The 14,068-nt window shown below is 41.5% G+C and overlaps 1 protein-coding gene across 1 annotated transcript in view; it reads right to left on the reverse strand.

Annotated features, from left to right (window-relative positions):
• Window positions 1–14,068, reverse strand: part of afap1 (actin filament associated protein 1) — a 71,736-nt gene that overhangs the window by 41,427 nt on the left and 16,241 nt on the right. Inside the window, exons 3-5 of the mRNA XM_076086866.1 lie at window positions 4,621–4,729; window positions 4,243–4,454; window positions 3,931–4,110 (exon numbers count right to left, since the gene is read on the reverse strand). Coding sequence (XP_075942981.1) covers window positions 3,931–4,110; window positions 4,243–4,454; window positions 4,621–4,729 — 501 coding nt within the window. The remainder of the gene's footprint in view (window positions 1–3,930; window positions 4,111–4,242; window positions 4,455–4,620; window positions 4,730–14,068) is intronic.

A 14,068-nucleotide genomic window follows, 5' to 3' on the forward strand; every position in this document is an offset into this window, starting at 1 on the left:
AGGAAGGAAGATATTCCACCAGTCAGACAAGAAGAGAATCAGGTCAAACTGTAGCAGAGGGCAACTGGGAGATGAAGGAGAGGAATGCAGAGAAATACATAGATAGTTAAAAAAATTGGTAAGGACACAGTATGAAAATGGGTATCCCACAAATACATCAGCAGCAGAATCATTATTGTACCTAGCGGGATTTGGAAACTCTCACCCAGGTACTCTCATAGCATCCTTTCCTACTTCTTTCTTCTCTTCCTTTCATTACTGTCTTTCTCCTTTCTTTTTCCCCACCTTGCATTCTCTCCTGTCCCTTTACTACTCAATCTTTACCAGCTCTTCCTCTTTCCGTCCCTCATCTCAATGTGTTAAATGGGATTTCACGTGCCTTAACTTTTGTCAAGAGGACACACTGTAGGCAGGCTGATTCAACAGGGGTGGGCAATGTCGTAACAAATCTTTATTTCCATTATCCAAAACGGTAATAAGAAATGCAAGAATTACTGTTATTGGAGTTGTATGCCTCCTGGGTAGAAGACACGTTCCAGAGAGATGGACGAAAAAGAGTGGTCCTAGCGACAAAATATTCAAACACAGATACAGAGACACACCACTACACACCCTGAAACCCTGACTGTCATGGTGGTATCAGTTCAAAATGTTTATAATATGATTCAATATCCAGTCAGTCTAGTTACCTACCTCAGCTAATCAAGACACATTTTGTTACCACGCAGAACATTGAATCAAGAAGTAAAACACAAAATGTTTTAATATTTGTGTCTTGACAGCCATAAACAATGAGAAATGAGAAAAAGACAGACAGAACCACTGCCAATAATAACACTGGTGTTTCCACCAAAGGTGTGAGTGGCAAACTTGCTCCACACTTTATTTTTTAACACAACCCCCAGTGAGTAATAAAAAAAGCACCAGAGCCTAATTGATGCCGGGAGGGTGTGTTTGCTTTGCAGACTTGTCGAGCAGCCAGAGGGAAAGATTATAGAGCAAAAGAGGAGACAGGGTTAGAGAGGCAGAGAGAGAATGTGTGATAAACTGAGAGATCAGAGGAAAGCTACAAACCAAACAACCAGCAGAACCACCTGTTCAGAACAAACCACGTAGTCAGACAACATCAGGAAAAGGTCCATCCTGAAGAACAAAAGCCAAGCTATTCTCACACTGAAAGCTACACCCTTTACTCCTAATACTAGCAGCTAAATGAAAGTTACAGAGCATCTAATTTTACCTCCCTGGCAACAACATCCGAAATGAAACCTTCAGGCCGATCCCAAGAACTTCAGCCCAGTCTGAACTCTGCTACAATGATCTGTGGTGAGTACCACTGACACTGTTGTACCGTAGAAAGCTCTCTACTTTATGCAATCAGCCACATGAGGCTGTGGGTCAAGTTATAACAGCTCACAAGGTTTTAGGTCTCTTCACTGTTCAACAATCATATCCACTGGTGACATCATTCTTTAAAAAGGCTGTTTTGGTCAAAAAAGATGTTTAAAAAAAATAATGAAATATTACAAACTTTTGACTGGTAGAACAACCACTACGGTTAAATTAGTGACTTTTGAATAACCTAAATAAACTGTAACGCAGTCAAAGTTGTCTATTCTTCTAGTGTTTTCCAATCGCACCGAACAAGATTCAACCAATTAGAACGAAGAATTAATTTCAATATTACCACAGAGCTATTTAGCTGTTTAGAAATGATTAGATATAATTAAATCGTCCAAAAATCTTACCAGCTTCTGTTAACACCACTTTATATGGTAAAATGGGTCTTAATGTTTAACTTAATAAAATATAATATAAACTTAACTAATTTGAGAACTCCACTCAAAGGCCACTTAGTCGTTTGTCCTGGAGCTTTGACCACAATCACATGGTCTTCATCAGCAATGAAGTTTGTTAAGTCACAGCCATTTTTATGCTGAGTGAGGCCGTTTATTTTGTTTATACAGTATATCAGAAGTAGCAAACTTGCAGTTTGTGCACAGCTTTCTCTGTCAATATAACACTGGGGAAGATATTTCTTCAGTGGACTACATTTACCCAGTGGTGGGCCGTCAGGGCCAGCAAAGCCTTCTCTGCTGGCCTAAACAGAATCACAAAATTATAGCTATTTTATAATTTTTCACAAATACACGACATGTATTCTAATATTTTTCCCCATTAGCTTATTTTCTCATTGCACAGCTACTGTCTTCCTCAGTTGCTCTGCTTCCAGCCTGCAGCGCTGTTTCCAGTGCAGCTTGTTTTAAGTAGAGCTTTTATACAATCAGATTTCACCCCTATGTCTCTACATAAGAAGAGAGACCCGAGGCCCTCTAGGTAGACTTTGCAGATTAAAGTATATAGGGACGATATTGTTGATTGTCATCGTCTTCAACCAATCAGATCTTTAGTTTGACATGTTGGGCATATTCTTTGACGTGCCAGAGCTACCTCAGTAGCCTACAAGTACGTCAGCATTAACGTGCGGCTGGCTCAGCAATGTTTTTTTAACACTCAATGGCTGAAGGAGGAGAAACGGATTTCTCAAGAAGGACATTTCCAGAAAAGCTGGACATCGTATCAAAGGGTCGGCAAACCCCACAGCTAGCAGCCCTGAACCAGCATGGAAAAGGATTTGTATGAACGGCTGACATCGTCGGAGAAGCGTTGCACATGTTATGGCTAAGAGTGCGTTTCATTTGCAACTGAGCGTCTTGGTGTTTGGAGCTACGCTACGCTAACCTGAGGTGGCTAACCAAGGCAGCAACACGACACCATAGCACAACAGGACACTTACAAGCTACGGTGCTTTTGAAAACTTTTGGAGAGATCCGAGTCGATCTACAACTCAACGAACACGTTCGCAGGACGACCTCTGACTGGAACTGAACTGAACCGAAGTTCTGTACAACCGTGTCATTAAACTCTTCATTAATAAAGAAGGAGGATGGACTTTGTCTTTAAGTGAACAGCAGCTTTGATAAGTGAACTGCTCTTGTGTTTTTACATCTGCAGTAGCGTTACTACTGTGTTCATTTGTCTATGATGTCGTTTTCATGATATGGTTAATATTGTTCCCTCTGATTTGAATAATATTTGAATGGCCCGTGCTCTTCAGTGTGTGGTGGAATGCGTGTTTTAGCTTTGCAGATTTGCTGGATTGATTTGTCATGCTTTGTTGTAAATATATGTGACTGGTTCTTGTGAGTTTGTTCTTGTCATTGTGTTAATTACATTGATTTTGACTATATGCATTGTCCGTTAATGACGAAGCATCCCGTCATGCGTGAGATTAGGGTCAGACATTTGATTCTCTGTTTGGGCTTTTGTTTTCTTTTACAAAGCAAGAATGATGGTCTGGAGAAATGGGGATTGTGTGGCGATTGCTTTAGGCCTGTTTGAATCAGTAGAGAACAGCTAAACGCTGCGGGGAGAGTGTAGCTTGTTAGCTGCTGTTGGTTTTCCTGCTAAGCTAGTTTAGCGCGCCTCCCAGGACACATGCGCCACACCAGGGTACAATGTTATGGTTCCGGGGTCAGTGTCTCTTACGTGATGGGTTGCCAGTTTGAGCGCAGTCCACCGAAAGCATTATATTTCCCACAATTTAAGCTTCTGCATTTTCCAAATGCACTAGTATTATTCAAACGTATTGTTCAGTTTGCAAGCCTCGTACCGAACGGTTTAATACGAATACGTGTATTGTTACACCCCTAGAAACAAATAATAACCGTAGCTGTGACGTCATAATGAGGTTATTAGGAGGTGGTTCAACTGCAGAAGGAAGGCCCAGGTATAAAATGCACGGCCCGCCACTGCATTCACCATCAGCACTGGATATCCACATAGAAGGTGGCAGATTTTCTTTTTAAGAATAAACTGGTAGGAGAAGTGTAAAACATTTAACAGTGGTTTTGGGGTTCATTCCGTTACCTTAAGCCACTCCTCGGCCTGTTCTTTGCTATGCACAGCCAGCACGAGGGCATCTGCTCCCTGGTGGACAATCTTCAGTTCGTGCTTCTTCTTCTTGCCGTCTTTGGGGATGTGAGTGATGCTGCACCCTGTCAGGGTCAGCTCCATCTGGGGTGTGTGGTCTTTGGATGACTTGTAACACTGGAGAGAGAAAAAAGGGACGAGGGCTAAGAACGTTTATGTAATCATGTATGTCCATAGATCTTCACTGGGAACCCTGTAAAGTGTGCCTTATTGTGCTAGCATGTACATGTACATGTAAGTGTCCCTCACCAGCAGTTTGTTATCTTTGATGACACAGAGGAGTTTGGTCCACTGGCCAAAGCGCTTCTTGCGCAGCAGGAATGCACAGATCCGTGCGTCCTTCACCAGGTCCATGGACGCCTCTGCAGATGGCCACTGGTGACGCATCTTCTGGCCCTTCCCATCCTCCTCTTCCTCGTCGTACGACTCATAGGAGCTGCTCATGGCGTCTGAATCATAGTCTGAGAGAGAGGTGCAGAAGGCTATTGGTTAAGTAAACATAAAACCAGAAAAAAAAGATAAATTCACTGTTCATTTTCAGTATTGTGTCCATTAACTACTTTCTTTATGTATGGTGATGATTAAGTGCATTATATCAGTGATATACATTGTAAATGATCCACTCACTGGCAGTGATGTATTCAGGAGCCTTTCCAGGACTTAAAGGAACTGCTTCCTCATAGTAGGCCTCCGGTAGAGAGGAGCTGGGCAGAGGAGGAGGGCCATTGTTTGGAGGCTGCACAGAGAAGAGAAGCGTCTATTGATTAGTGACAAGTTAGAAGAAAATGACACTTCAACTCCCTAAAGTGTTTGAACAATTACAATTACACAGCAATGTAAACCTCAGACCATACCGTAGGCGTGGCCAAGGTTACTTGATTACGGTCATTAAAGTAAACCGCTACCAAACAAGCAGAAACATCCACTAAACATCTGCTGGATCAGTCCTCCATCTTCCACTGATGCTGTGGATGTTCTGTGTCATGTTCTGTATGCAGATTTTTGGACTGAGGCAGTTTCCTTGACAAAATCTAAGTTACTCTGAATCTCAGGAATCATCATTTTGCTACTTCAGTTAACTGAAGTGATGCTCCAACTGGTATTATAACAGAGGCTATCCAGTCTCCAAACAGTGATCTCAGCCCCAGTATTTATCCAGCTGATGTACAGTATGTTCATAGGACAACTAGAAAGAATACTATCATCAACAAAGTAGGCTCCTAGCTAAAACTCTCTTGTTTGTATATTCATGAAGTGCATACATACAATTCCTGCCTGAAATAAGCAGGAATTGCTGCTCAAGTTGAAACATTTTAACTGGTTGTGATGATACGTGTATAAAATATGGACGTAGTCTCTGTGACGTCACCCATAGCCTTTCTGAAGAGCCGCTGTGAAGCTCAAAGTGGGTGGCCCCCAGCCCTCGCCTTCTTGGCAGTGACGACACAGCCTAATGCTGCGTTCACACCAAACGCGGCGCGAATTATTCGCGCGAGTAGATTAAAAAAAGTTTTTAAAAAAAGTAAAAAAGTAAAAAAAAAAAAAAGTACATACAAAGTCTTACATACAAAGTCTATGCACAGACGCGATGAGACTGGCGCGGAGCGAATTTGCGATGGCGTGGCACGATTGCCGCAAATTTGCGGCGCGATTGACGCAAATTGAAATTTTTCAACTTCTGCGAAATATTCGCGTTACGCCCCGGCGCGATAGCCTATCAGCGTTGAGTTGCTCCCCCTGTCATCAGTGATGTCCTGCCGTTGTTGAATCAGGAAATAAATACTGTAGCCGTCTGTGTTCACCCAGAGCTCTACGATACCTCATATCAATAGAGACCGGACCAAACTATGTGTATAAATGTGTGTCTAAACCATATGGTACAAACAATGAATAGACGCTGCCGTATTTACATCTACATGACGTTATTCTGACTGTTGGTGGAGCTGCTACAATGTTAGCATAGCCTTGCACCGATCCGTCCGAGCTCCATTGAGAAGACAAGTACAAATCGGCATCATTACGTAGTTATTTCGGAGTCCCTTTTTGTCGGTTTATTGCCGTTAAATCACAGCCAAATCAGTTTATTTTGTGTTCATACGGCTGTAGTAAACAGCGACTTGTGTGGCTGGCTAGACACAGTGAATACAGCTCGATAAAATCCATGGAGCTCCCCTGGACAATATTATGAACCAGACATGACGGCGTTTAGTTTCCCGGGATATCTGTGACTTCCACAACACGTACTAAGCAGAAATAGGTTATTTTTTTTCATGGTTAATGGCGGACAGTTGAACGGCTTTCAGGGCGATAAGCCGCGCCCCCTCTCCGGCGCGTCCAGCGCGATTCACCCGAATGAACACTGGTCCCCGGCGTTTTGACCTGCGGCGCGATGAATTCGCGCCGATGAATTTGCTAATCCAAAAATGGGCAATAAAGTGGATTGTTGGTGGAACTGAAGCGAGCCAGGTGACACAGCAGATCTGCCCCCCGCACAGTTATCATGAACGGGGAACTTAGCTATGAGACCAAAAGCACTTTTTGCACCAGGCTGTAAACATGTTTGTTTCTGCTGTGGCATCTTAAGCTCTTTGAGGATTGACTCGCTTTTTGAGCCAGCCTCAAGTAATCATTCGAGGAACTGCAGTTTTTGGCACTTCTGCATTTTTCATAAATACACTACATGTATTATAATTTTTCTTCCCATTATCTTATTTTCTCATTGTACAGCTCCTGTCTCCTCTTGTTTTAAGGAGAGCTTTTATCCAATCAGATTTCACCTCTGTGTCTCTAGGTAAGAAGAGAGGCCCGAGGCCTACAGACTCACAAGTGAATCCCTTTGCAGTTTAAGTGAATGGGGACGATATTGTTGATTGTCATCGTCTTCAACCAATTAGATATTTAGTTTGACATGTTGGCCGTATTCTTTGACATGTCAGAGTCTTCTAGCTGGCCTAGCCATACGTGATTGGTCAGTGGGCTAGCGTGACATGTTGGGCGGTAACAATGCCAATATCTGCTGCCTCTGCCGAGTGGACATTTTCAGCCCTCAAACGCATTAAAATGTATTCAAGAAATACAACTGGGGAGGCTCGACTGTCTTCACTGGCGTCCATGAATCGAGAAGGACTTCTTACTGGAACTAAAATGCACGGATGTACTGAACAACCGTGAGATTAAACTCTTTGTTAACAAAGAAAGGAGGATGGACTTTGTCTTTAAAACCTCTTAAACCCTAGCCCTATTTTTAGGCCTCTGCTCAAAAATTACATACCCATACTCAAGAGAGTCCACAGCTCTAACTACAAGGTCTATTTTAATAATTGTGATGCTAGAATACAGGTAACACTTGTGAGATGTGTTGAGATGTGTAAATATTGTATATATGTTACTGGTTAATAACATATACACATATGGCACAGCTCAAATTGAAAAAGTTTCAGGTTCGCCTGAAAAAAAAGCACTTGTATTGAAAATATTTATTTGAAATGATGCAGATCGAAGCCTAGAAATATGCCACAGTCATAGCACAACATGTTTTACATATCTCCACAACGGATTTTACTTCGATTGAGTGAAGCAGGCCAGCATAAATGAGGTCCGAGTCAAGCAAAATTCTCATTTTTGGAACCAGCTGTTGCGCTGCTGTATTCTAATTTGATATACTATATAACTATATATTAACTATATATTCACTTGTCTTATCACTAAGAGTGTTCAATAATCCTAATAAAGCAGTTTGGCATCATTTTGGGCCACTTTGAGCCATTTTGAGCTGTCATATGAAATATGAAATGCCTCCATGAAATATTGTCCTCTTTGTCTGTGTCTCTTTAAGCCTTTGTAAGGCCTGTGATTGGCGGATTTTATCATGTTACACCTTGTTGAATGCGGAAGACACTCACGAAAGCAGTACGTGGGTTATTTAGAAGATTGACAAAGTTTTTAGCCACTCAAAATCGATATCTGCTTGGCACAACCCCCACGGGTAAAACCATTGGTCCAGGAGGGGAATGATGACCATTTCGTCCCAGAACCTCCCAGGCCCTGCATTTCACTTCACACACACAGCGGAAGAGAAGGTCTATAGTGCTGACCCGGATTTCAATAGATTAGCTGCATTTTTCGGCATGAAAATCACCAAAAGGTACACTGAGTTTCAATTTTTTTTCTGTGGAGTGGTACAGGTGTTTGTTGGCTTTGTTTATGTAACGGTTTGAAGCAGAGGAATTTGAACAGCGGCATTCGACGAGGGGTCGAATCACGACCCTACTGCATGTGTAAATCCGCCATGATCGCTCCCAGCTTTGTGATGGGAGATCCAAACGGAGAGCACAGTACGGAGATTTTTGGCGAAAAAAACATGTAATTGTGGCAAATCTTCTAGATATCTTGTAGATATGATATTAGTTTGTGTATAATTGTGTTTTGCAGTGTGTAAAATGGCTCCCATGGTTGTTTCGCCCAGAATCTCTTTGTTACATAGGTATATATGTCATAAAATATCATTTTATTCGTTTCGCAAAAGTGAATTGTACACACGTGTGTACTCTGTCGCCCCCCCTCTAGTGCCCAATAAAGGGGACTTTCAGTCTTTAAATAGTGAACAGCAGCTTTGTAAGTTAACTGCTTCTGTTTTTACATCTGCAGTAGCTTTAATATGCTTGTTTATATATTATTATTTGTACAACTTGTTTTTATGAAGATGAATTTTTGTTTGGTTTTATATGTGATAGGAACTATTGTTACGTCCAATGTTGCGCTGGGGACACATTTAGTCAGTGCCAGTGTTGCCAATTTGGCGACTTTTTTTTGTCAAAAGCTACTAGTGACAAATCTAGCGACTTTTTCTGGTGTTGTTGGAGACTTTTCTGGTGTTTTGACTCTGACGTGAAAGCACGTACCGTTCTGCACTGTCGTGAATGAGCAGCGGGTGCTGCCGTGAGCCGCCCCAAAGCACTCACAGGCGGTCAGTCTCACAGCAGCCTCGCGCAGCAGTCCCAGCTGCAGTCAGAGAAGAGAGACACACTCTCGCCGTATTCTCTGCAGTTAGTGTATTTATAGGTGTTGGCTTCATTTTTACACGAAACAAATAATAACCGTAGCTGTGTTTCAGCTGCAGGACAGCAGTGAAGGCCCAGGTATAAAATGCACGGCCCGCCACTGGTTTTTGGCTAGTAGTATTGTTATTCTGTTCCTTTATGTGCATGTATAGGTTTGTCCCTTTGTCCTTATGTATTAACAATATAAAAACAAACATAAAGTCTGATTCTGATGTAAAATGGTCTTTCATGCAGATAACTGGACATCCTGGAAAAAAAAGGATTTGTTTAGGGATGTGAACATAAAATGTTTCTCTATTTCTTTCTAAAAGGTACAAGCCAGTATCAGACAACCATCTGTGCATAAAAATAAGTGCATAAAATAGAGTAAAGCTCTATAGACCTAACAGTAACATGGCGACACCCGTACGTTTTTCTGACAGGACCTTGACCAAGCTGTGACGGCTGCTTTTTTCCTCTCGTGGGAAACCCCTTTTTAATTTTATTTACTGGTGGCATCACTTATTTTCCGCTTCCAGGCGGGTTATAAAAGGGGAGAAAATTCACAACAGTTATAAAACTCTATGTGCTATGGGTCATTGGTTACAGCTGACCCAATGAGGCGTCAGTGCTGCAGTGATGTCAGCATCCATTGCGGTAACAATGTGGAACATTCATAAAAGGGTTTGGCTGACGTGCAGCTTAAATGGCTAACTTCTAAGTGCAGAAAGTATGTGTCATGTAGGAAAAATTGAACTGAGGGGGACTGATGTCACTGTGAACGCAACTCTCACGAGAAGGCGCAAGATCCAAGATGGCGGCCCCCAGCTGCTAGACTCCTGATCCACACAAAGATCTCTATCCTTTTTCCGTTCAAAAACCAGACTACAATATCAAGCGTCCCGGACCATCTTGAAGAATACATTGACGACTGCTTCAACAGAGTCTCTATCATGAACCAGGACAATGCAGACAACACAAAAAAGGGAAAAGCCAGCTTTACTCCAATCAACAAGAGACTCAGGTGCAACACCATCCACGTCTCCGAAAGCACCATGCTGCACAGATGTAACGTCATTCTCAATTCAATTGAAAATAAACTTACCGCACTTCATCAAACTCCAGAATCGCAATCATTCAAGTACTGTATACTGTACTGTATAAGAAGACTGTCAGTACCAAATAGACACAATTAATGAGGAAACACTCTGTCAACACTATCACCACCCAGCTCATCTCTGTTGACAACAAAGCCAATAAAGAAACCATGCTGGACCCAAAGCATGCAGCATGATAGACTATCTAGTTTTCACAGGCATTCCCAAACAAACCGCAGACAACCCTTAAAAGTTAGTCGAGGAATTCATGTCCAAACAGTTCAAACTACCAACAGAGACCGTCAACGACACCACATTCGACCGCTGAAGAACAATAATAACCGACCACGGCCGATCATCGCAAAATTCAAAAACTACTAACAAAAAGTAAAGGTTCAACGACGAGGTGGGCAGCTCAAAGGAATGGACTATGGACTCAATGACCAGTATCCAAGAGAAATCATGCAAAGACACAAACATTCATCATCTGAAAACCGAGGATGAAGGAATAAAGAAAAGGCAATAATCTCAGCATCCTTAGACTGTTTGTTTAAAACCACAATGGTGGCTCCTAAAGAGGTCAGAGTAGATGCTGCAATATCACAACTGAAGAGTATTTCTTCATTGAAAGAAGAGCAAAGAAGGACACTGAAAGCTTTTCTCCATGGAAAAGATGTTTTTGCTCTTCTCCTGACTGGCTTCTGTAAGAGAAAGATGGTTCATCTCATCAACTGCCATGTATTTCTTCTAAATAGCCTGACCTTTTCCAAACAGCTTCCTACGACAGCTTCTCTAGTGGTTCAACAAACCATCTGGCGAGTCAGATATATGTTTATTACAAGAAACACGCCGCTCAGAATCGGACTATAATGAATTAAAATCATCACAAATCAATCACTTATTTTCAGTAAATTTTAACACAAACCAAAGAGGGATATATATTTTCATAAACAAAAAGGTCTAATTTCACCATAACACCACCATCACAGATCCTGAATGATGTTTTATCCTCATAAACATATCAATTAACAATAGCTCAGTAACAATCGAATGTTTATGGCATCATCTATTAAAAGGAATCCAAACACTTAACACACATCATAAGATTAGTCTCTATGCGGATGACATATTGCTGTTCCTTAAAAAAACCCTCATAACTACAGCAAACAATCAAACTTAATATATCTTACTCCAATATCTCCGACTACTCCATTACGTGGAACAAATATTCCATCATTCCATTAGATATTAACAGCTGGAGATGTCTCAGATCTCTTCATGCACAGGTCCCATCACGTATTTAGGCATTGTTCCATACGGCAGTAAAAGGTTCCCAATGCCTGTTCCGACTCAACTTCTCTCCCTACTCAAAACAAGAAATGATGACCTCCGGCAATAGATGAACCTGCCACTATTCCCTATGTGACCACTATGGACCATATGGACCATAGACTGCAGTGGTGTAATGGACCACGGTTGATCCGTGATTAGTACGGATCACCCATCACGGTTCGGCACACACATGAACCGCATATTAGTTTCACAGTTTAACATTAATCACCGCAGTGTGAGATACAGTTTTACTGACGATCGTTATCCAACAATATTCAGTAAAACATCGGCATTTAGGCTTTCCTTTTTGCCGATCTGTGATAATTTTACATCGTAATCAACTAGTCCCTGTTTAAATTGACAGAAAAATGGAGGTTTTGTTCAGTTACATTATGATGCGTTCAGACTGTTCAGTGAAATGAGTATTGGCCAAAGGTAAATCATAACGTTATCATGATATGTTCGTATGTAATTTCTTAAAATGCAGTTTTGGTGAGAAACTTAAATAAATCCAGTTGTATGAATATAAAATAGATATTAGAGATGAATTATGACCTGTTTACACTATCTCTAAGCAGCTTATAATACAATCTTTTATTTCCATATCATTTGAATTGTGTGTCAAATCAAACATCCAAAAATACTATAACAAAGTAAAAGGATCACATTTAGAATTTTTGATGACTTACACTGACTTGCAGTTGAAATGATTCATGGGACAGAGCTTTGTAGACCAGCTGCTATAATCAAACAACAATATGAATCATCAATGATCGGCAATTAGTATTGGCGGCAAAAAAATGTGATCTTGGATCTCTGAAAGTTAAATTTGCTCCCTTTTTTTTTTCTTTTCTTTTGATCCAATCTGTGACTCTGATCCGTGATACGATGTGAACTGTGAGTTTTTTGATCCGTTGCACCACTCATAGTCTGTATAAGAAGTGGACGTACTCATTCGGATGTTTGTGGACTGCCGTTTTGAAGCCTCGAGTTTGGCGATTTCGTTGTTGCCATCTTTGCCATGTTGTTTTGCAACCAATGAACAGAAGTGACCATATTTGGAATGTGGAGGAGTGATGTAGAGACATCGTATAACACTCTGGTAGTGGCAGCCACCTGTCAATCACAGTTAGCCCGCCCTAAATCATACTCCGCTTTGTGGTCTACTTTACTCTAAAAGGGACCATAATTTACTAAATTAACATCATGCTGTATTGAAGAAGACTTTTTCTCACAGAGTTACATTCAATCTGACTTCTTTTTGCAACCGGAGGAGTCGCCCCCTGCTGGACAGTAGAGAGAATGCAAATTTTAAGACACTTCTGCATTGGCTTCACTCGGCAGTACCGGAGGTTGTCGCCTGCTATGGACACACACTTTTTCTTCATCCATCCATCCTACAGACTTCACCCAAGACTGACTGTTTAGCGCGCGCGCACGCACGCACGCACGCACGCACGCACACACGCACACACACACACTACAACAAAAATTGTTCTCTTATTCCCTGACGAAGGGGGGGGGGGGGGGGGGGGGAGCAGCAGTTCGGTGAAGTCATTACTTGGCAGGGATATAGTGTGTTCTCCTCCCCACCCCAAAAGAGAAAAAAGATCCCCAGGAGAGGAACACAGAGGGAAGTATAGACAGAGAAGCAAAAAGAACGGAAGCAGTCAGACTCGACTGTCAAACAGTAAGGCACAATATGAGGTTTGAGAAGTGGATGTTAAAGTTTGTGTGGGTGGAGGAGAATTGTTGATATGAAGTCTGCAACTTCATCTCTCACATCACAATAACTTCCTTTCCAAGACTATAAAGCAGCAATACCATTAATAATCATGCAGTGAGCAATTTCCCTTATGTGCACTGCAGCAGAATACATTACATTACACTTCAGAGAGGGTGATCCAATTGCTCTGCTATTTAATGACTCAAAGCTTAGAGGCACTGGGGTGATGAGTGTGTTTGTATCTAGACACGCACATAAACACACAGTCTGACTTTTCCCTTTGCTTTCATTCCCTGAAACAACAGCTTGGCCCTATCACACAAGGGATCTGCAGATCAAATACGCTATAACACACTGAAACGAACAGGAGTTCACTGCAGTCGCAATGCCCCTCTGCTGACCATAAACACAAACTGCACAAATACCAACACACAAATGTCAGTATTTCTCTGTGGTCTAGCTCTGATCAGCTTCGAATGCTCCACAGATCTCCAAAACATCTGTTCACTATCTTCAGATGGCAGTTTCCTGTCCAGAACAGACCTGAATAGGGGTTCAGCAGTCAATCGTCACAAACCAGTTTCCTTCATCTGCCTCAAATAAGATTAGATTTGATAGAATTTAAATAAACATTGTGGGACATTTTGGGCAAGGTTCCCTGCCCAAAATATACAGACAATACTGAAGATAACATAATAATTGCAAGTGTCTTTACTGACAGGTTTAAATAGTTAAAAAAATCTGACTGAAGGTTTACTTACTAGCATTTTCCCCATTCTTTCCTCAGGTTTAGAATTTAAACTCAACTAAATTGAAGTTTGACCTAAAATATGTGGAATTCCCCAATAGATAGCGTGGCTATCATAATGGAATTCTGTCTT

The sequence above is a fragment of the Anarhichas minor genome, unplaced genomic scaffold (genome assembly GCF_050575085.1).
Source record: "Anarhichas minor isolate MPS153535 unplaced genomic scaffold, ASM5057508v1 ptg000009l, whole genome shotgun sequence".
NCBI classification, from domain to species: domain Eukaryota; kingdom Metazoa; phylum Chordata; class Actinopteri; order Perciformes; family Anarhichadidae; genus Anarhichas; species Anarhichas minor.